Genomic DNA, 24,964 nt, shown 5'->3' on the forward strand with positions numbered 1-24,964 from the left:
TCCCACCCCGTGCGTTGTCGTAGTTTTCCGCCGCCACATACTTCGCACATAGGCAATTGATATACCAATGACACTACCACATTATTATTATTATACTATAAGCAGGCAGGCAGTTGTGACAACTGATATTGCCTGTATCCAGTAATAATTGACAGTTGTCATTGACAAGTAGATGTATAGGTGTGCTTGTCTAGTTTATTTTTAATTTGGTTCACATTTTGTGCTGAAATCACATCTTCAGGGAGTTTGTTCCAAGCCCTCACTACTCGGTTGCTCAAAAAGTGCTTCTATGGGTTACTGTGAGACTTATGCCTTTCTAACTTTAAGTGATGACCTCTCAGACGGGTGATGACTCTCTCAGACTCATATTAAGCCCAGTTACAGCTGTGCACTGCTATACAGCAATGCTAGCTTGCAGCTTCCACATTGGAGTTCGTGAGTTCGATTCGAAATCCGGATCGTGCACTCTTGGAACTTGTGTTTGAAATATCTTTAGGCATTTATAAGTTGCTTTAGTTGCTCCTCTTTCATGGATAAAATCGTGAGGAAACTGAGCTAATCGCAAAAAGGTTTAGTTTCCCCCTCTGGGTCAGATGGTATCACATCGGCAGTATTTTTTATTTTTAAATTTTAAAGTAACTTATTTTAGTACAGGTAAGGATATAGATAGACATTCTAAAAACAGTTGAACAACATTGTTGACAAAGTCTTCACACTTCACATTCAATGCTGGAATTGATCTAGCCCACGCATTGCAATGTTACAGGCGGTCTAAATATAAGACCTGTCTCTCGACTCAATCTGCTTATCGTCCGTTCCGGTCAACGAGGCAACATTGACATTGAATCCCACTTCTATTGACCTAAATACTTAGGGCTGCCTCTACAAGATAAAGATGGGTATCTTAAAGCCCTTAAAGGCATAATCAATCTCGATAGTCTAGGTACTTATTATTATCATTAAAATGTCTATTGGTCCTGTGTTCATCATCAGACTGCGGCTAGCATGACTTGCGTTCTCGCCCGCGACTCCACACATGTACTTAGCGCGACTTCAAGTTTGGTTGGAGTCGTTTACAAAATACAAGATTGTTTTGATGTCTAGCCTAATGATCTTATTCATACAACCTGAAAAACCTCTATTAGTAAATATATATGTATAAAATCCTAACTTTTCCAAAAGAACTAAACTCTTTTTATGTACTTACACTTTCTTAATAAACTGCAAGAATAAGACAAGGTTTGCACAGTAGGTATAGCTACAGAAGCATTAGACGAAACGCACAATATTGAAAAAATTATGCCTTTATAAAACCGTTAAAAAAAATTATCATTCCCATGAAATATTAGAAAATACGGGTATATATATTTACCGTAAACAGTTCTTATTTATTTCATAGAAAAATGATATAGTACGGTTGGCAACCCTTCGTAAACACATACCGTTTTATTGCGTCTCATATCGTAAACTACCGCTTTATTCATGGTATAATAATATACTCCGCCTGGTACTCTCTTCCGACTTGACCTTGACCACGTGACTGACACAAGCCTACGTAATCATGCGACAGCGCTATATAATAATATGCGATAGCGCTATATAAAGTGGCAATGTTATTGTGACGTAGGCTTGTGTCACTCTGGGAAGAGAAGACCATGTTTTATTAGACTTATGCGCTTTATTGATATCCTGGCGACCATCTTTGATGGCCTCCGTTGTTCCTTTATTGCCGATCGATATTGTTTGTGGATCACGTAAACTGTGTCAATTGAGCCCAATTTGGCCAGAGTTATTGGGCTGTTTTATTTGTGATGTGATGTGGCAAAATAAGTACTTGGAGCAGCTCGAGTTTTGTAAAAACCATTTCACCAACTTGATACTTGTCATCTGGAAATGAAGATTTCCTGTACCTTACCTTGGACCAGCAATATGCGGTGATTTGTCATCATCATTTGGCAATTGTCAGCATGGTGAAACAGGGCCTGTGCCCTGTTTATCAAAAGCTTGTAACTTGTAATACTCGTACAAGTGGAAGTCCCTTTTTGACAGCTTTTGTTAGAAAAGGACTTCCACTTGTATTACAAGTTACAAGCATTTGATAAACAGGGCACTGGTCGTACTTATTTTTATAAGTATGTCTGCAATCGCGTGACTACACGTAATTATCGCCCTTCCTACGGGTCGGTCTTAGAGACTGCTTAATGCTTGATCATGTCGCTTCAATTTATTGATTTTACATTACTTTTGATAGCCATTTTAAGCTAATCGTTCCAGTTCCCTTGATCCCCATATCTCTAAAATTATAACATTATGTGTTATTTTCTGATACATCTGACCGAATTCCCCATCTTTGCCCACAGGGTCGTCCAGAAAAGCCGTCGTCCATAGCATCCGGCCCGCCCCCGCCGGCTGCCATAGTACCAAAGTCTGCCGATGGACCAAGGCCACCAGGATGGAACGGGCAGCCCAGGCGGCACGGCTCCAGCCGGTTCAACGTGCACAATCATAACCAGGAGCTGGTGAAACTACCACCCATCAAAGGTTAGTGACTTTATCCATCATCAGGTCAGGCACTAATGGGAGATAGCTATCGTACCGAAATCCGCGGACGGACCTAGACCGGGATAGAACGGGAAACCTATACGGCACGGCTGCGGCTGATTAATCGTACAAAACCCAAGGAGCTGGTCAAACTACCACCTATCAAAGTTAATCATAGTTATGCACTTTTGCAGCTCGGTATACATAATTTAAACCATGTGAGTCAATAAAGGACTCCCCATTAAAGGCAAGTTTGAAATCAGAAATTTTCTTAGTGACAAATATTTTAGGCACTAAAGGTAAAAATCTCAGGTTATCATTATTAGAGGACGTCCACTATTAAACGCCCCTAGCATCTACCTACAGCCCTATGTTGCTTTCAGAACGCTCTTAGACAGAGTGGTCTACCTACCATTAGTAGCTAAAACGGAAAGTCATTAAGGTTTTTTGGAGCATTACAATGTGGCTTACGAACGCTCCTCTTTTAATGCTTTTCAAAAGGCTAGTAAATAGCTGTTTGCTGGTCGATTAATACGAGAACCTATTCCATGGCTTGATTTATATCTTTCATAGTGTCTAAATCTAAAACGCCCCTAGCAGTCTTAGTTAATTAAAAGAGTAGAGTTCATTAGGAATTTTTAAATCAAAGATTTGCATTGAACAGAATTTAGAGGACAAAAGAGCAACTGGCGCTAATTAACGCTAAATGGCTCTAATTGACACCCGCGGCTACATAGGATAGCGCTTGTTTTCTTTGGCGCTTCATTATATGTCCGAATTGTATTTACTTCAATTTACTTTTCTACAAATTATTTTGTTGTCGTTTTTTCTTCGATTTTCGATAAAATTAGGTGGATGTATAGAGTCCCCTATTTTGTACAATATAATTGCAATTATTCTGTATGTCCTATTACCAAGTCTTCTTCCAAGTTACGAAAACGTATGGTATTGTTTGTCGAGTCGACTATCATTTTGCCTCTTCTATTTTCAATGGTTGCCAATAGATTCCTCTTCTCTCCAACCACCTCCAGCCAAGAGCAAGGCTCTTAAATTATGATGATGATAATGAATCTGTTATCACTTCTCTCTTCCTCTTCCCACTTGTCAAAATCACACTAGACGGTTCAGGATGACTCGCGTAACGCGTTGTCGCGCGCGACTCCATATTTGTCACTTGAGGACCTTGAGGTACGAGTACGAGTATTAACGCAACGCAACTAACGCAAGTCGTGCTAAGAGGTCTGAAATGTTCTCTGAGATTTTTTTAGTTAATGCAGAATGCGTGTTTGTTTTGAGATTTTCTGCAACATTCTTCAAATTCTTTCCTGTATCTTTATTGCATGAATGTTTATCGTTATTCGTTTATTGCACTGGCTTAGTAACTATTGACGTAGGCTGCAGCTATCAATCTATAAATCTAGGTTATAATAAAAATGTGTGGATGCTTCTTGTATTATTTGTGTATGCTCTGTATGCAATGAATCACGGATGTTTTCCATGCGTTTATTTTTTCACTGCACAGCCCACAGATCATGTGGCACAGCCTTAACCGTTTAATATAAAGTAGGACATTGAAATTTTAAACTCTTCAAATGTAGAATTTCATTACTAAAGGACTTTTTTAATACAACCCCTATTCAGGGGTGAACATTGGGATTAATGTTTTGAACGATTTCTAAACGGTACGGTTACGGTAGAGGACGCTATGCGCCTCCCTAAGGCGTGTAAACAAAAGGAACGAATGGAAAAATTCGCACGTTTCTGGTAAACTTTGGTAGCTCAGTTGTTTAAGAGCGATTGGACCGAAAGGCCATAAATTGGAGTCTTGGAACACAAACATTTTAGCTTTTACAACGTCCTATCAACAAAAATCTGAAGAAATTTCAATATCTAATAGTTTACCTGAGTCCAACGACATAAGACCTTTGCCCACTTTGATTTGATGACTGCACGTTTACGACGTGACGAGGCATTCACGGCATCAAAGGGTATTTTATGTTCGATAACATTTTTCACCACTAGTCTGCAGATTAGGTACATAAATGCAGAGTCTCCAATGTAAAAAATGTTTGATCGTAATGTTTACCAAGTTGTCGCCTCGCTCAACCCTTCCACAGAGCTAGGCCATTATACTCGTATCGCTTTGCGTTGGGGTGAGCAATTTAATTTCCACTGTTATCTGAATTCGTCTACAACCGAGCCAATTGACAAAATTAATAACAGTTATGATTGTCATATCACTTCTCGATCGGATACATTAACTTTAATTAAATCGGCGGCCATCTGGCCTTCCATTCATCTATCAAAATAGAAGCATCTGACAGACAACGCGTCAAAAACATTCGTAGACCCGAAACCGAAGCTTTGAATATTGTTGGCTTTGCTTTTCTTCATGAGCTAGTAAAATTGAAAACGGCTCAATTAGGTACCTGAAATTTGGACAAGCCGATAGGAATCGAGTTTATGGACCCGCTGCCGTCTGGTCATCAGACGGTCTAGCATAAGTTGCGTTCTCGCGCGCGAGTCCATACTTGAACGCATACGTCCATACGCAACTCATGCTAGACCGTCTGACTAGATTTTGGGTTTAGGTTAAACAAAATAATAAGCAACAGTCGCACCAGAAACATCCGTTTGGAGTGGTGTGTCTGCAGTATCAAATATGTAACCTGTGCCGCAGCGGAAACCGTGGGCGCGAAGGAAATTGGAAACCCAGATACGACTCGCAAAGCGCTATCTTTCGGGAAAATTCATTTCTAATGTCGATAGAAAAGCTGACGGTATAAGCCTTGATTACAGTTTGGACAGGTTTCAAAGTCGTTTGCTGAAGTAAAGCGCTTATTACATCTATACGGTTGTCGGGAACTGCGAAAGGGGGCCAGCATTTTGTAACATTGAATATTTTTGGTAGTTCAAGACAAAGTACTGTTAACGATGTTCTCATTTCATGAAACGGAAAACTTGGCTTAATCCGCCCGGCCTCGGCAAGTGTATATTTAGATGTAATAACCGCTCAAGTAAGGTAATCTTGCGCGTTATTTCTCATGGAAATCTACAAGGCCGTTAATAATCGTTTCTCCCTGTCTGTCACTGACATTTGTATTAGAAAGAGAAATTGACAGAGATTTCCTAATATAAGGGGAAAGATTAATAGAAGGAGTTACTACCGACTAGGCCAGACCGATCGTCAAATACCATTAATGAAATGAAAATGATTACAATAACGTCTAAAAGAACAGTGAAATGCCGAAAGAATGCGTCGTTCTCACGTACACGTATAATAATGTGCATTTATCGTACAAGTATGATAATTGGATCTCCGACACTTGTTTAGGTTTCTTGTGCAGAAAGAGTAATTACATAGTTGTTTGTCGTTACGCTGTGTGTTGTCACGCGAACATGCTTAGGCTTCAAGTTGTTTGTAGAATGCACTTACTCAAACTTGATAAATGATGTTTGAATGAATGAATTTAATTTGTTTTAGATAACATTTCCGTATAGAATTAATATTAAATTAAAACATGTTAAATAAAGGCCTGCGTCTCGGGTCACCCGATACGGATTACGGATTCTTAGTTCTTACTCTTACTAAGCTACACGGCTACCACGAGTTGTCTTGTCTTTTGACATTTAAGTTAGCGACTGCGTGAACTCGATCGCATTCCCTCTCTATCAGTGCGATCGAGTTTACACAGTCGCCAACGTAAATATCAAGTGTTAACTCGTGGTACGACTACTAATCGTAACGTTAATCGACCGTCAAATTTGACATGAATTCCTTTTCCGTTCGTAACTTATACGTTTACAAACGGGTTAATTATGCGGGACGATTCTGACGAAATGTAAATATTTGTTAGTTCCTAGGTTGTTACGCTATTATTATCTAACCTCAAATATACCGTCATGGTTTCAGGGTTTGCAGCCATAAACATGCCGTTTGATCTCTGGGAACCGAAAAAATCTTGACATTCATTGTTCTGAATTTTTTTGTTGCACAGGGGAGATCTTACAAAATTATGAAAGTTTTGACGTTTGCTTGACGGCAAAGGTTCCTTTATACGATTAATTTTAATGCGGAATTAGCTGGGACACTATCTTCGTACCGGAAAGAGTGACTTGCAAAAGAATATTCGGCGAAAATTGAACCGTATTTAGGGGAGGTCAGGCCGCGTAGCCAAGATGCCGATCGCTTACGCTCCGTAGCGATCGAAACGCAACTGTCACTGTCGCACTAATATGGAAGAGTGATAGAGAGACATAAAGCGTTTCGTTGTGGTAGCGCAAGCGACTGATCGCCAGGAGTCTTGACAATGTTATTTGTGAGCTTATTATTTCAACTAGAGATGCCCCGAATAGTGGTTTTGGCCGAATACCGAATACCGAATATTCGGCATGTCATACGAACATTTTGAGTCACAATTATTATGAAAACTGATCGCTATCAAAGCTCAACGTTAGATGACGTTAGCTAAGATATATTTTTGTTGAACAGCATTAATGAATAGAGTCAAACAAAACAGACTCATGATAAATATAAAACGTTTTTTAATCAACGAATGCTCAAAAAAGGGTCTTCGTATTTAACAACTTTCCAAGAACATATATTCTAAATATACGTACATAGTTTTTGGTTATTTTTATTGTGCAATTTTTCTTTTTAAGAAGGTGCAACAGATATTCGGTATTCGGCCGAATAGTAGGCAACATTCGGCCGAATACCGAATATTCGGCAATGTGGCCGAATAGTTGCCGAATATACGTGGCATCTCTAATTTCAACAGTAGAGAATTTCTTTTTTTAACCCAGGCAATGTGTGTGATGGCAACATGGAGCAGGTTTACAGTACTATTAAAAGGGTATTTTATATTCCATAAAAATGTACTCATAGACGAATTTTCGTATAAAAATGGCCCACCAAGCATTGTTTTCCCTCGCAAATTGCAATAATCGTGGTCTTGACATTGGTCTGATCGCAAATAGCAAAATAATCGCTGGCGCATATAGTAAAGACCATTATTTCCAAGGACGCTTGACGACCAACCAAACATCACGACGCTTTTATTCTAATGTTTTTGTTTAAGTACCACGTACTATACGAACGGTCCAATCTTCTCTGCCCTATATTTCCTAATATATGATTGACAATTTCAAAGAGCGCTAAAGTCTATTTTTTTATTCGGTAGACTAAAATGACATTTCATAGTATGAAATGACATTTTATGTTCATACTATGAAATGTCATTTCAGTCTACCGAATAAAAAAAATAGACTATAGAGGCCAGTAAAAAATAAAGCGGGTAGTTTTCATACAATATTACGAAAGGAAATCCGAAACCTACCTAAGAGGAAATCCTAAAGGGGCCCACTGATGACCAGTCGACCGGACGATATCGGCCTGTCGGTTAAACGCAAAAGGTGACGGCTCCGAACCAGGGATGTTGCGGATGCCGATTTTTTGACATCCGCGGATGCGGATGCGGATGTCAAGATAGTACCATAAAAAACGTCAAATATTACATTTTAGTAATTTTTATTTCAAAAAACCGGCCAAGTGCGAGTCGGACTCGCGTTCCAAGGGACCCGTACATTTAGTCCCACTCACGCTTGACTGCTCATTTCTAATAGGTTTTTTTTGGTTAATGACTAAATTACCTAGCAGTCTAGCACTTACGCCGATGCTAAGACGTTCCTGTACCGACCTGTTCCACATCCGCATCCGCATTAAATCCACATCGATTTTATGCGGATGCGGATGCGGATGTTCCGCGGTTGCGGATGCGGATATTCGCAACATCCCTGCTCCGAACAACTGACAGGCCGATATCGTCCGGCGGACTGGTAATCTTAAGTACCTGTACCTACAGTCATGAGTCATGACAGACTATTATACATGTGCGTTAAAAGTTTATACAAGTTTGCGTGGCCGGTGTGAGTAAACATAATCCAATCTGCATCCGCAGAGGATAGTCTAACCTCACATGTGAGTTTAGCTTGTGTAATCTACCCTTTGAGACAACTTTGTAATCGACCGAGCCAGCGTTGACGGCATATTATTTCCATGTCAGTACACTACCTACGTTCAGAGCCACATTGAGAAACGGAAACCTTATACAATGTACTACCAGGCGTGGCTCACTCCGCGATTTCGTCGCGTTGCTACAGGTAGCTAAAAGTACATCCGTTCCACACCAATTTTGGTGGCTAGCCATAAGCCGCGCGTGGCGCTGTCGCCACCTAGCGGCCATATCTGTCCTGATCGTGACAGACGCGTTTTGTTAGAGAGTGAGTCTTCTGTACCTACCTAGTACTATTATTTATTCTGTGGTAATACCAAATTAATATGAATCTCAGCGGGTCGCTGGCACATAAGTAGCTGAGACGGTAAGCAAAGAATACTTTTTTCACAATTTGATAGCTCGAATGTAAATTATACAAATAAAACATGATAAAAACAAAAACCACATGTAGGTATGAGCGTATGCACATTACGTAATAGTAATTTCACAATAATCCTCTGAATGCTCCGCTGGCAGCGTGCAATTTTATTTGTTGCACTGTAAACGGTACAAGCGCATTGGGAATTGTACACGCCGTCTGGTACGTTAGACACGCTTTGTTTGATTATTCTTTCGGGGAATAACATACGGTTCATATGCATGTGAAGGCACTTTATACATATAGGTATTTACAGTACTGTATAGTCGTCATCATGATTCGGTTAAGTTGTGTTCTAATACTTCTAATGTATGGGGAAGACAAACAAATTATAGCCAGCCTTTTATGAATGTAGTATGATACCTTTGGGTATGGTGCTTTACGTACACTAGCGTCCAAACCCCTCCCCCTGCCGCAACCCCCCCTTTTAGTATGAAATATGTGCCTTCCCTAGACCGTGATTGACTATCACGGTTTATGAGATACAGCCAGGTGACAGACAGACAGACAGACGGACAGTGGAGTCTTAGTACTTAATAGGGTCCCGTTTTTACCCTTTGGATACGGAGCCCTAAAAAGAGCTGAAAACTATGTATAGACAACGACATTTCGTGTTCGTACTCTTTTCCCGCACTTAGGTAACTACCAACCACAGTACCACAGTTATCTAATGTGTGTCTTGTCCTCAGCGATAAGCTACTAAACTTGACCATCAACTAGATACGGAACCCTAAAAAGTGATAGTAACTACGCTAAAAACTCCTCAGCACAGTTAAAGTGGCTCACGTCCGTTTAGCTTTTTAAGTAACATCCCTTTCTTTGTATTCTGTTCCGGTTCCGGGGAAACGCTCAGTGCTGCGATATAGCAAGTATATACCTACAGTTCGTGGGTATAGGTAGTCACTGACAACTCAACTGCAACTCGACTGGATAACTCCATTCCGCATCGGGTGACCGCTAGGGCTTGCAAATATTCGAAACTTTCAGATATTCGAATATTCGACTTTTTCTGACGACGTATTCGAATATTCGAATAATTATTCGAATATTATAAAAAATAAGAAAAGGAACGAGAAATCGGTTTATTATCGTTTTATTCAAAAGCTTTTTTCACATATTGCTAAAACTAAGGATATTTGGCAGAAATCTACTTAATTGACTAGATTTTATCATCCTACTATTTATAAGATGCCCACATTTATAAAAACAAGTAAAACGCCAAAATTAGACGTATTTAATATTTCTAGATATAACTTATTAATAGTTATTATAAATGCGTCGTTGCGTGAAATAATATAACTTTAACCATCCAAACACCTAGGTATGTAAGATATTTTTTTAGTAAGTAGGTAATTATTTTCCGATTTAAATTAACTTGTAATCACTCAGAGGCCTGTAAAAAGGCCTTTAATTTCATTGTATTTTGAATCTTTATTGACTTTATTTGTTTTGCCAAGTTATTATTCCTAATGGTCGGCTAATTATATAATATTGGAATATTTAAGGGAAAAAGTTAGTTGAGTACTGGGTGGATTATTCGTCAGCTAAAGGTGCATGGTTAGATTACCAAGTTGGGCAGGTTTGGTATGATTAAATTTGAGAATTGCGATAAGTGGCAAGGTTTAGACTTCAAAAATTCGCTTAACGTACGCTTGTACTAAATAAACAGAATGACCCTTTAACTTAAAACTTACGCACCGTAAAAATAACATACTTTTTGATTTCGTTTTCTTTTAAATTGAGTTAGTTTTCACTGAATATTCACGAAGTCTATCGAGAGGAATACAGTAAAAATATTATTTCCTTCGTATTTGGGTACCTACCGTTCCTCATTCACTGTAAATACCCGTAAAACACACAGAAACTGTAACTACAGCGGATGACATAGATTTTTTTATAGTAATAAAAAATATTCGAATATTCGAAACCTGAGCGGCCGAATATTCGAATATCAAAACAGGTCGAATATTCGACAAATTCGAATATTCGAATTGCAAGCCCTAGTGACCGCATCTTCAAGACAAAGTTTTTTGCGAGCCACATTAGGGCATTTCATAATCCGGATAAGAATGGTTGATGGAGTCGCCAATGCCGGATATGGCAAGCAAGATTGATAGTCACTGACTGTACTTGCTACAGTCTAGTCTAGTTTAGTAGATTATCTAGCAATATACAGATAGACGATTCTGTCCTATACCTTATTTTACTTGCCTTCCTGAAATAATACAGAATGGTATACGTTTGATGGATTGCCTCTGATAAATATCGGTGTTGACCAATACAAAATTCTTGCTACCTGCATGTGTACACTTGATCATGATCAATCAATAGCAAGCCGCACATTCCTCTCATGTGTTTGCCAAAATCGATCATAGCACACATTTCTTCTAGTTGTAGTTACTGCGTCTAAATCAACGAGGGGAGGCCGCGGTCTGGACGCAAGCGGCGCGCGGCGCGACGAGCGGCAAAACAAGTCTACCGCACCGCACCACGATCTTGATGTGATCAAAATATCTCTTTCTCACTCTAAGTTATAGCTGCGTTCTTAACTGCATTGCTGTTAATAACATCAGCTATGCCGACGACATGGTGCTGTTGGCGCCGACTGTTGGTGCACTTGCTGAAATGCTGAGCGTTTGTGAGACGTACGCCAAATCTCATGGTCTTGAGTATAACCCCAAAAAAGTGAGGTGATGGTGTTCAAAGCGGGAAAAATAAAACCCTCCTATGTACCTCCGATTATGCTCAAGGGGATGCCTTTGAATGTGGGGGGCCGGTTCAAATATCTTGGTCATATAATTACTGATGATGTGAGTGATGATCAAGATATAGAACGAGAGCGCAGGGCTCTGGCAGTACGTGGAAATATGCTTGCCCGCAGGTTTGCTCGATGTTCCAATGAAGTAAAGATAACGCTTTTTAAAGCTTATTGTCAATCTTTTTACTCGAGCAGCCTATGGGTGAGGTATACCAAGCGTGCCTACAATGCTCTGAAAGTGCAGTATAACAACATATTCAGAATGCTGTTGGGCTTGCCCAGCAGGTGTAGCGCGTCAGGTATGTTTTGCGAGGCGCGCACTGATGGGTTTCCTGCAATCATGCGAAAAAAGATTGCATCCCTGCTGAGGCGAGTGAGACAGGGTCCCAATAGCATTCTGAATGTGATTGCTGACAAGTTTGATTGCCCGATCATTGTATACTGGCTAGGGCAAGTAAAAAGTGTGGCAGAACATTTTGTTGATTAATTTTAGTTTCAGCATTTGTTCTTAGTTTTTTAGTTGTAGTTTCAATTTTAATCTATCTTAGTCTAGGCACTAACATAGTTTTAATTATTTTAATTATTGTAATTTAATTTAATAACTATATACTAATACCCTATGGAGTCATGTGCTTCGAAATAAAGATTTTTATTATTATTAACGCACGTAATACGGCGACCACCTTACACACTATCGATACGTGCGACGCACCGCACCAAGGTGCGGTAGTCTGTTACGGCTTATACATTTAACCAAATGTATGTACGGTCTTATTTTGCCGCTCGCCGCACCGCGCTCCGCTTGCGTCCACTCCGCGGCCAAAGAGGAAACAGACTCATTGGATATGTTCCAATAAGATTCTAAATTGACAAGTCATTTGTCTAACTAACTAATGCATGTCACAGATCAGATGATTTATCTTTGGGTGTCAATTAATAAGTAAAATATCTGGGTGACCGAGCTTCGCTCGGAAAACATATAAAAACTCGAAAATGCGCGTTTTCCCAGAGATAAGACCTAGCTAGATCGATTTTTCGCCCCCGAAAACCCCCGTATAGCAAATTTCATCGAAATCGTTAGAGCCGTTTCCGAGATCGCCGAAATATATATATATATATATATATAAATAAATAAATAAATAAACAAGAATTGCTCGTTTAAAGGTATTAGATAGATATCTGGGTGACCGAGCTTCGCTCGGAAAACATATAAAAACTCGAAAATGCGCGTTTTCCCAGAGATAAGACCTAGCTAGATCGATTTTTCGCCCCCGAAAACCCCCATATAGCAAATTTCATCGAAATCGTTAGAGCCGTTTCCGAGATCCCCGAAATATATATATATATATAAATAAATAAATATATAAATAAACAAGAATTGCTCGTTTAAAGGTATTAGATTTAAAAAAAAATTGTTTGACACAGACTTTTATTGCTGACTGACATTTGCACGTATATCAAGTATCTCGAGACCTTTATAATGAACCTAATAGACTCTTATGTCTTTGTGTTTTTTTTATACAAGTTACGGCTTACGGCGCGACCTCTGACGATTTTATTGTTCCTCTCTAGTGGTATATAATCAATTAATCATGGTGGAAAAACAACATAATTGTAATACTTAAGGGGACGGTATATGACGTTTTCGATTTAGACCTCACTTTGTGCAATCAATTTGTTCAATGAATGATTAATAACTGCATTAAATTATACGCAAATCTGTTCACGAAGAAGCCGTGTACCGGCTCTTCACGCCATATTTTTTTTTATTTCCTGTAATTCTCTACAAATCGACACTAAAAGTGTCCAAAAATCAAAATATGGAGTTCCGTTTGAGCAAGACGCATTACAGTTTTGTCTTTGACAGTAATTGAGTTGTTGTGGGATTTTGAAGGCTAGATAACTAAACTACCAGATTATTATCTACTTATATTTTTACTCACAAATACAACACAGAAATTCAATCCCAAATGTAAACTTTCGTATAATTTCCATACATTGACGACATCACTCAAAACTCTTCTTCGAGTCAGATGGCCGTTGGCCTTGCATCGAAGCAGACGTGTACATCGTCATAGCTCGTTTTTGACATTAATAAAGACATTTCATCATATACGCATACGAAAATGTATACCAGTAGATAAATTGTATTTCATAAAATAGGGTAAATAAATATAATCACGTCGAGCTCCAGTCAAATTTTAAATGTGAGTTGTTGTTATTTACGGGTCGTAACGGTCGAAAACAGCAGTAAATTATCCTAAAACAATACGATTACAATCGAATTTAAGTAACTTGTTCCTTCAAAACCCGCTTAAAATGAAAAAAGTTTAAAAACTCGTTTTACTGATTGGGATTGATTTTCATTATGCTGGTATCAATTTTGCGTCATTATAAAAATGTATATGACTTCTGTACGTCAATGACTTTTGATGTCAATTAATTGTAATCTTGTATTTATGTTAGAGAATATTATATGTTCATTTAAATATTACTCATCTATTAATACGAAGCGTAATTCGTTTAATACCTAAAGACTTGCAGTGTCTACACCTACGTTCGTTCCGTCTATGTATGCGATTACGTAACGTGCTGTTCTGATAATCTTCAAGAATCAAGATAATTAATAACGGCAAGACCAGCATTTAGTACCAGCGAGTTTTGCGGATTTGGAGACCGAGATGAAGCTTACAGGCCAATATCGCTGCGGCCTGGCCTGCTTATTGTTATGTGTATAAATCGAATGTTATATTAATTTACTATAAAAAACAATGTTTTATTTCAATGACATTCTGTGCGTAGAGGTATGTATGTTTCGGTGATTATAAGAATTATGTCCACACAATAATCGTGCAAAGCAGAGACTGCATTATTTCTTTACGGTATAAGCGGTAAGGAAAAACTCATTGGTATCCTGGCTCGTACCAATGAGTTTTTCGGAACTTATGTACGAAATATCATTTGATATTTACCACTAGCTTTTCGGTGAAGGAGGAAACATCGTGAGGAAACCTGCATACTCGTAGTGCATACATTTGCGAAGAAATTCAAAGCTGTGTGTGAAGTCCCCAATCCGCATTGGGCTAGCGTTGAGATTATTGTCTATACAGGGTGGTCCAAACCGTGACGTCCAAAAATCGTGGGCTATCATAATGTACCCCATATGTATGTTAGCCGATTTTTCGTAGTTTTCAAGTTATGATTTTTTAAGCTTTTAACTTTTCCTATGTAGGTAATATTCTCCGACCGTCCATAGTCTGGGACCGGTCTGAAAACCAGCGCCGGGCACCTAGGCCCGGCACACGCTGAGACTGGAACCCTGTGCCTAATACAAAGATCTTCTCACTTTTGTTTTGTATATGATAACAACTGTTTTATTTTATTATGTAAGTAATTCTAACTCTATTTTATGTTCATGTATGTGGCAATAAACAATTCTTATTCTTATTCTTATTCCTATGAAATTCCGGGGTTCCCATACAGAGTGGCTGAAAAATAACTGCATTCCGTTGCCAGGGAGGTGTTGGGATTATACTGAGCAACTTTTACAACCTCCCTGGCAACGGAAATGCAGTTATTTTTTAGCCACTCTGTATGGGAACCCCGGAATTTCATATGAAAAGTTAAAAGTAAAAAAAAATCATAACTCGATAACTACGAAAAATCGGCTAACATACATGGGGTATATTCTGATAGCCCACGACGTGAGGAATCTAAAAAAAATTTTTGGACGTCAAGGTTTGGACCACCCTGTATATAGGCTGAATTATTATTATTATTTATAGGCGGTACGGTACCGTTATTATTTATCAATACCGCTTCGTTTTGAAGGTACTATACCTGTTGAAATATAAAGTACGGTACCGGTATAAAATTGCAGCAGGTACAACAATTTTTTATAGGTGTACAGTCAGCTGCAGAGAAAAGGTACCACCCCTGCATACAATCTTCTATGCAGGGGTGACCTGCAGCTGACTGTACCTAAACCATCACTGACCGAGCGTAGGCGAAGGTCTCCGTTTCAGCTTGGGCAAAAATACTTTCGTTTGTTCGAATGTTCTCCTTTGCATATCACATTTCTCAAATATCTCGAGAAAATTTGTAAGCAGGTTCGGTAGTTGGATATAATTACTCGGTTTCTTTTTTTTTTATAAGTTCTAATAGGCAGAGATTGGCATAAAGGACTTAAGCGACAGTAGGGTCTGTGGTACTTAGACCATTGTGATTATTCGTAGTGTCCGACCGAAGATTCGGTTTCGGTTTCGGTTTCGGCCATAAAATCATGTTTCGGCCGTAGTTTCGGTTTCGGCCAAAAAACGGCCGAATCTTTCGGCCTGGCCGAAACATACGAAATAGTACTTCGTATTATGAAACTAAACTATGTGACAAAGACCAAAAGTTGGCGAGCAAGTAGGACAACAATATTTATATATACAGAAATTTGTGTTTCGGTCGGACACTAATTATTAGGTACTTACTGATTACGCTGCGCCGCGTGGAACGTGAGGTGCGTTGGGGTAAGTACATACAAATCATTCAAGAAAAAAATCCCTTTTAAGATCACTCGTGTGTCTGCCCCTAATAGACTAATTCAATTGAAATTTGGTACACATTTTTCACATATGACAAAGAGTCGGTGATCCAAAGATGGACTAGTAACGTAAATAAATAAACTTTTAACTTTGCGGCCATTTTTTTGTATCGTGTGATATATCAGATATTAAATTGTAAGATATTTACTAATAATAAGCATTGGTCACGTAAATTATTTTTAGTCTTTTTTTGCAAGTATGAATGATATAGAACATTATTTCAATTATTTTTAAAATTAAGCCTATCCAAAGGCGACTTGGAAGATGTGTCATGGGGATCTATATTCGTTGGGTGAAAAACAAGTTTTTTTGTCTAATTATCGTTTAAAACACAATCGATCGGCAATAACGCGGGCACATAAAACAAAAAACTTCTTTTTTCACTCATAAAACTCCTTAAACCTAATAAGAGCTAAACAAAAACAAGTGCGAGTCGGACTCGCATTCTAAGGGTTCCGTATATTAAGTCCGTCTCACGCTTGACTGCACATTTCTTATAGATTTTCCTGACATATATAGGTAAAGAACTACTTTGTGTATTTTTTTCAAAATTTTAGATCCAGTTGTTTCGGAGAAAGTGGGCGGAGAATGATCATTTTTTGCCTATTTTCATGAATAACTGCTGAACTATTAATCCTAAAATTATAAAAAAAGTTATGTTTGAGATTCTTACAATGAGCTCTTTTATTTGATATGTAACACTATATAGTTTAAAAAACATTTTTTAATTTTTTCATTTACCCCCCCCCCCCCCCAAAAATGGCTACCGTATTTCAAATTCTCTAAAATACATTTTATTTACGTTACACGTCCATCTTTGGGTCACAAATTTACATTTGTGTGCCAAATTTACATATGTGTGCCAAATTTCAACTGAATTGGTCCAGTAGTTTCGGAGAAAATAGACTGTGACAGACGGACGGACAGACAGACAGACGCACGAAGAATTATATGTATATGCACTTATCCCAACGCACCTCTCGTTCTACGCTGCGCGGGGTTCATTGCCGCTCCTACCGCCGTAAGTGTAAGTACAACTACATCATCAAGGCTACGATCGAAGATAATCAGTTCAGCACTGAAATAATAGCGGTGGAATGCCAGTATAATATTTAATTATTTATTTTAATTTTATAAATTTAATAGCAAAATAAATAGCGAATATAGGATACTCGTACAAGTAAATCTGTAAAGATCTTAGGGGTACATCAGCCGACATATATTATTAAATTTTATTTTGTCGGCCTTAATTAAATTTCCACCCTGCCGAAACTTTATTTATTTAAATTTTTAATTGAATTGATTTTTCGCCTTATGAATAACCGTATAGAGTAGTAAATAACATTTTACATCTGACTTAATGACATCTGGGTTTATTCGGTTTAACTTTACAAAACGCGTATCTCGACAAAGCCATAATATGCAGAAAATAGTTAACAATCAAATGAATTAAATTAGAATTTAAATACGTCACGTGTGACATGAACAGACAAGGAGAGCAAGATTTAATGTATTGTTTCTCTTTCTTCTTTCAATGGAACGTTTTTACAGTTTCTGTTCCTCAAAAGAGGTCAGTGGTTAACACTAAACTCAAAACGCAATCTTAAAAAAACTTGACGGGTCAATGACCTGTCCCAGTAAAGTGAGGTAGTGTGCGTGAAGTGCGCTTGTGTGTGAAATGGGGTAAATTGACAGAATCTGAAAATTTACCCACCTCTACCGTCACCTTAAGCCGTCTGACAACAGCCTTTTATTTTTTATGAATTCGACTGCCCTCTGAAAGCTAATATGATTCGACTTTTCTAGACTCTCATTTTACTTACGCGTGTCAAACAAATAGGTATATTTACGTGAAAATTAGCCCACGCGACAAATATGTACTAGATACATTAGCCTCGAAGCTAATAAAATATCCACGAGGCCTGATTAATCCATAATAACAACAGCTTTCACAAAAACAAAGGCAAAATCAGGACAATGGCGATAAAAGCCTGTTGACAACTAGACTTTATGCCTAAGTCTAAATGGTATTTTCCATTTCGCTACGTTATATTGGCCTCGATAAATAGAGGCTTCTTATTTTATGGAATAAAACATGCCATAACACGTGACCCAAAGACAAATACATAATAAGGGCCGTTAACCTCGTCTCTGTACGATAAAGGGTCCTGACCAAATTAATAGTTATGTTTTTGCGTTTTTACGAGTACAATTTTTTCAGCTCTTTACGGCACGACTGAGGTTTGAACCCACAATTTTTGACAATCACACACATAAGAAAGGTACATATATCCAACAATATCTTGAGTTCGATTGCGAGTAGACAGCCCGGATTGTCCTGGCGGCCTAGCGAAGGTGACGATCGCTATCGCTTCGCCATCGAATCGTTTTGTCTCTATCACTCTTCCATATTAGTGTGACAGTGACAGTTGTTCAGTTGGCATGTTGTCTATGGGGCCTGTACCTTAGGTTGTGGCGTTTTGAAATAAGCACACGCTCCTTTGCCGCAGATGGTTTCTTTCCGTTGCTAGTACTACTAGTTTTTAATAGATTATTATTATGGGTAAACTTACACCTTTCTTTAACGCCTCGTGACTCGTAGTGATGATATTTCTAATCTACTTATATTGAATAATATTTATACCTATAATTTATAGCGCTATCTATAACCTCCTACTAAATTTTTACCCTAAACTCAAATCCGGTCGCGTCTTCCATGTACAAAACTGGTGCAAACGCGGGAAAGTGGTATCTTACAGCAATCAGTACCTATCTACATTTAGTACAGAGTTGGAGTATCCGTGCCAACAGGCAATATATGCCAAACACCTGCGGGAAATGGGTCAGCGGGGCCGCTTGAGCGAACTCTGACCTATACCTGTGTAACATACGGGTTAAGCAAGAAAACCGGAAAGATTGAAAATGTGGTTGAAAATGCCGAAGAATGCTGCGGTATGCAAAAACCTTCGATAGATGGATCAGTGAGGCCGTTTAAACGATCTCCTTTAGCAAGCCAACAGGACGCATGCATTGGCGAAATGTCGTAAAAACTGTGGAATGTGGAGTCTGACAACATTAACTGAAAAAGGAACAATGCTAAGTCCAGTCCACCAAGTTGACCAATTCACCATTTGGACAGCCGAACGACAATGTGCTGTGTTAGGAAGAGACAGCAACACGTACAGCTTTTAATCATTGCTTTTGTTAGACAGAGAGACATCTATTCTTTCCGTTCCATTTTCCATTAAACCATACCCAAAAGCCTACGGAATATTCGATTTTTTCTTCCTTCGAGGCAATTTATCCCAATATTGTTATTGGCTTAAGTTATTTCATTGATAGTTTCTCTGTATCTGTAATATTGGCTATCCAATTTGAAATCTTAGGTTATCGTCGGTCGTAGAAACTCTTAAGTTTAATCATATTTCTAGGGAATTCAAATGTTATTAGATGAGTTCAAAAACAAGATTGCTTTTCTATTTTTAGTGCTAAGCAAGTCGACTCTGATTACGGTTAAATCCAACGATGTAAAGCTTTTAATATAGCTGGTCGATATTAATGACCGCAAAGAAATAGTAGCATCTTATAAGTATACCTAATATTGTGAAAAATTCAAACTCGTCAATGTTGACACCATACCTTCATTATTTTGGATAATTGCGATCTTCTTTCCTGTACATTTCTTCATATCCTATTTATATTTCTGAGTAGAATTTTCTGGTTTTTTGTAGGTAATTGTACAAATTATTTAGGTATATTGCAGAATAGTAAAAAAAAAACAGCTATTGCGCGGCCCTTTCTGCCAGACGGTAGCAATACTATTATCAAAGATACAAAACGAAATAGCTTTATTATCCGCGTAAACACATAAAAGCAAATATATTCTGCGGAATACCAATTAAACCTCGAAACATACAGAACGGTCATCATATCACACATCGCTGGCTACGGACCAATCTCCCTTATCTACGAGTTGCCTTGCGGGCTTCTGAACACAGTCTTATGTTGTTTGACAAGGACACCCAAGGCCCTGTGGACCTAGTATCGCAGTGTAATTAATGCCAGTAACCTAAAAACTCTGTTTTTAAACTATAATGACTTTTATTTGGGTGATTTACTATATAATCAACCAGTTTTTGTTAAATTTTTGTGTTCCGTACAAATTTTGGGAACACTTATTTGATTTAAATGACAGAGTGGTTTTGCCAATGGGGTTGGTCGGGTGATGATTTTTAGATGGCGCCAGCATACGTGTCTCCTGTTAATCCTGAATACTTAGAAATACTTGTTTTTTTTAGGGGATTTTATGGGCTAAATAACATAGAAAAAAAACGGCCAAGTGCGAGTCGGACTCGCGCACGGAGGGTTCCGCACCATCAATAAAAAATAGAGCAGAACAAGAAAAAAAACAAGCAAAAAAAAAACGGTCACCCATCCAAGTACTGACCCCGCCCGACGTTGCTTAACTTCGGTCAAAAATCACGTTTGTTGTATGGGAGCCCCACTTAAATCTTTATTTTATTCTGTTTTTAGTATTTGTTGTTATAGCGGCAACAGAAATACATCATCTGTGAAAATTTCAACTGTCTAGCTATCACGGTTCGTGAGATACAGCCTGGTGACAGACGGACGGACGGACGGACAGCGGAGTCTTAGTAATAGGGTCCCGTTTTTACCCTTTGGGTACGGAACCCTAAAAACTAGAAACAGGGAAAACCTACGCTGGTGCCATCTCTAAAAACCTTTGACAGTTGCTTCCGATTCAGGCAATCGATCTGTGATTTTAGTATCTCTGATACAAAAACAAGGATTACCTACAAACGTAATTATAGGAATTCCCCATGCAAATCGCGGACGCAATGAGTTCTCGTTCTTACACTTTGATACATCTAACTAACGGAACGGTCATCACACATCGCTGGCTACAGACTAATCTCCCTTATCTACGAGTTGCCTTGCGGGCTTCAGTGTAACATCGTCTTATGTTTGACAAGGATTCGAAGGCCCCAGGGACCTACTACAGTGTAGTTAAATGGCAGTAACATCTCCATACATTTCACGAATTATACTGTTTTATGAATTCGGCCATTTTTATATTACATGGAATGTAACTTGTCTTCTAAGATCTACTGATGGTCAGTTAAGTATGTTGCTTTTGGTACTTTACTAGAAGGGCCATCGACTCTCGCATTAGTTGATTGATGCTCCGCTTATGACCAGGCAGTAAATATCAAAATCCATTAATATCGCATTTTTGTTTAGGCGTTGCTATGTGGAAAATATGTATCGGTTATTTATGAAGGGCGAACAAAAGCGATGTATGCTTCTGCCTCTAACATTAGTTCATGTTAGAAACCTTAGGATAAATAGGTAAATAAATAAAGTTGTACGCTTTTAATCACAAAAGAAAACTTTCGAAAATTGAAAACGATAAACACTTCGTTTTCAATTTTCGAAAGTTTTCTTCTATGTATATATTATTATGTGTTTTGGTGAGTTCTAGATATTTCGGCACATTAGCACAACTCGCACATGCCACATCTTCAAGGAGTAACTGCACCAAAATATCGGGAACTCGACAAAACAAATATACATGGTAAACACCTACCTCATTTTCGTATATATAGAGTAAATTACCATTTTAGCTTGAAATAAAATAAACTTCTATTTGAATCCTGGACATTCCTTCGATTAACAGACGGAAAATATAATCCAATTCGGCCAAAACGCAGACAGTAATTCCGGGAAAACTTCTCGAAAAGGGGATGCGAACCCGCCTACACTATCGTAAAAATATGGATAGCATAGCTCCTATTCCCATTTGCTTTCGCGCACTCGCAAGCTACGAAACTCAAGACCACCAGTATATGCCTGGCCTCTAAAGTCGTAATACCAACTGCTAATAGGAAATCACGTGCAAACGCTGGTGCAAGTAAAGAGGGTCCTCGCTAAGTTAAGGGAATCGTCCCAGACGGGGGCGACTTCCCAGAAACGACAAATATCAGGGGCAAACTTTATTTGGGTGGGGTGCGTATAAGTTATCAAAACTGAAACGTCTTAAGAGAAAATGCGGACTGACAAGGGTAACAACTTCGATTTTTTCCGACTCGAATATTTCCTCTACTAAAAAGAAATATCCGGTCCTTTCAAATAACGAGAAATGCCATCAAAAATCTACAGCCAATTCGTCACAAATGTGTCCACAGTTTTGGAACTAACGGTTTAATAATAACACCATTTTACATTCCTCTCAAATACTCTTGCTTTATCCTTAGCCAGTTCTACTTGACAAGGTGTTATGGCAGTAAGAAGCTTAGGTAAGGCTTATGTGCTGAGCACAATCAGCAGCAATAGTTGCTAAGCGGACGAGGTGTTCAAAATGATCTTGACGTGATTTTATTGTTAAGAGAATAAGAGCGCGTCAAGGTAATTTTGAACACCTCGCCCGCTTAGCAACTTGCTGCTGACTGTACACTTGTATTACATAATTACCTATGCTGTTTTGTTTCTAAAGAAGGTGCCAGACGCACCGCTGTACAAGATTATCGATCGCTTTAATTGCGCACAAATTGTCTGTGGAAGTGAATGCTTGGTGACAGGTGACGTAATGAAATTATGAGGGGCTGTGATTCATTTTGTTTAGCTTTGGTTATTTTAGGGTTGTACCAAATTCAAATGGATCAGGGAGGGAGAACGATAATGAGATATTATGAGATATTTACATACAAAACCTTCCAAGTGCGACTCGGACTCGCGCACGGAGGGTTCCGCACCATCAACAAAAAATAGAGCAAAAAAATCGTGTTTGTTGTATGGGAGCCCCCCTTAAATATTTATTTTATTTTATTTTTAGTATCTGTTGTTATAGCGGCAACAGAGATACATCATTTGTGAAAATTTCAACTGTCTAGCTATCGCGGTTCATGAGATACAGCCTGGTGACAGACGGACGGACGGACGGACAGCGAAGTCTTAGTAATAGGGTCCCGGTTTTTACCCTTTTGGGTACTGAACCCTAAAAACAGTAACCACAATCTCTTTCTGGTTGTGGATAGAATCGTTGTTTTTCTCTCTCCGTATTGGGGACAAAAATATGCGATATATGTAAACCTTTAACATATTTCTTCTCGGTCATATCACTCATATCGTATTTTCATGTTTGAGGGCGGGTCTACACTTACCACTGGTTGACTTCCTTTGCCACTGGCTGCTGTCCAGGCTGTTAGATCTTGAGTGTTTTTTACGGTCACCTACCTGTATTGTAGTCCTGATAACTCCTGGACTGCATCTCCTTCCAAAATCTCTTTGAATAGATTTTTGTTAAATTCTCTCCCTTGCCAGTGTCACTAATAAACTACGTCGTCAAAGCTCGTCCTTAAAAACAATCACAATGTTATTTTACTTATTTTATTGTAGAATAATGTGCAGTCTACGCCATTCATTATTATGAAAAACACCGGATGTTTTTCATAATCTTATACAACCACCATTTGCAATTCAATAAATCATAGTCTATTGTGTTTTCTATACTTTTTGCAACATTTGCATCATATCTTTACTTGCCAATCAATGCTTACACTTCTCTATTTCTGTTATACCTACCGACCATACCAAGTACCTACCGCCTGGTTTCTCTAGTGATTTATTTAACACATGACATTAGTCAATATACAAGTCAGTTATGAATATTTAGTTCTTCTATCCAGCCGAGAGCTTCGCACACATAATCAATAGTTTCCAGAAGTTGAGCAAAACGACAACAATATTTGTGCTACTTTGCGTCAAGTATTGTTTTGAATAGTTCAGCTTGTTAATATAACACGACGTCTCCTATTACCGTCTGAGTGGAGATTGAGACAGTAAACATTGTATCGGAAAATATTTATACCGTGTTTATTAGAAGGTAGAGTTACACGTTCAGTGTTCATTGATTTAATTTAATTGTAAGTTGGAATAGACTCCGCGTTTTTGTGAGATAAAGTGTGAAATGTGCTTGTGATGTGAATACGACAGCAACAATCATATGATCGTACAAATTTTATAAAAAAATGCATTTTAACGCAAATGAGATTTGAATTAGTTTTTATTAGGCAAAAAAAAAATTGCAGGTGAAATTTGGTTTAGCTGAAAGTGATTTAATCCTTTATAGGGCACAATCTTATACCTTTAAACGAGCAATTCTTGTTTGTTTATTTATTTATATATCGGCGAACGGATGGTCCCGATGGCGGTGGGCGCGTGAGGGTAGTACCTAGATGTATTACTTCACAGCCAAAATAGTAGGTATGCTACCCACGCATGAAATAAACATTCAGACTTGTTAACCATACTAGTGCCTACTATATTTCAGTACTAAATTATCAAAACGACCAATCACTATTCTAAAATGATTTTATTTAAAATAAAAAGATCACATGAAATCGTTTAAATCTTTATTTTACAAAAGTAAGCTTCTAATGGCACATAAGAAATCAAAATAACACTTGGAATAAAACACTTAGCTAAACGGTTAAAGAACGTGAGAATCTATAAGCTTTCAGAATAATCCTTCAGGTATAAGCCTTCAGGAACGTAGCGAATTAGGCACGAGCTTGGCTAACGTCCGATCTCTAGCGCGGTCCGATCAAGAAGAAAGAAG

General features: G+C 38.4%; 1 protein-coding gene across 2 annotated transcripts in view; it reads left to right on the forward strand.

Annotated features, from left to right (window-relative positions):
- LOC134655705 (serine/threonine-protein phosphatase 2A 56 kDa regulatory subunit delta isoform-like) overlaps positions 1 to 24,964 on the forward strand; it is a 66,534-nt gene that overhangs the window by 23,823 nt on the left and 17,747 nt on the right. For both annotated transcript variants that reach the window (XM_063511165.1, XM_063511166.1), the window contains exon 3: positions 2,361 to 2,541. In XM_063511165.1, coding sequence (XP_063367235.1) covers positions 2,361 to 2,541 — 181 coding nt within the window. The remainder of the gene's footprint in view (positions 1 to 2,360; positions 2,542 to 24,964) is intronic.

This window comes from Cydia amplana, chromosome 17 (genome assembly GCF_948474715.1).
Source record: "Cydia amplana chromosome 17, ilCydAmpl1.1, whole genome shotgun sequence".
In the NCBI taxonomy this organism is placed as follows: domain Eukaryota; kingdom Metazoa; phylum Arthropoda; class Insecta; order Lepidoptera; family Tortricidae; genus Cydia; species Cydia amplana.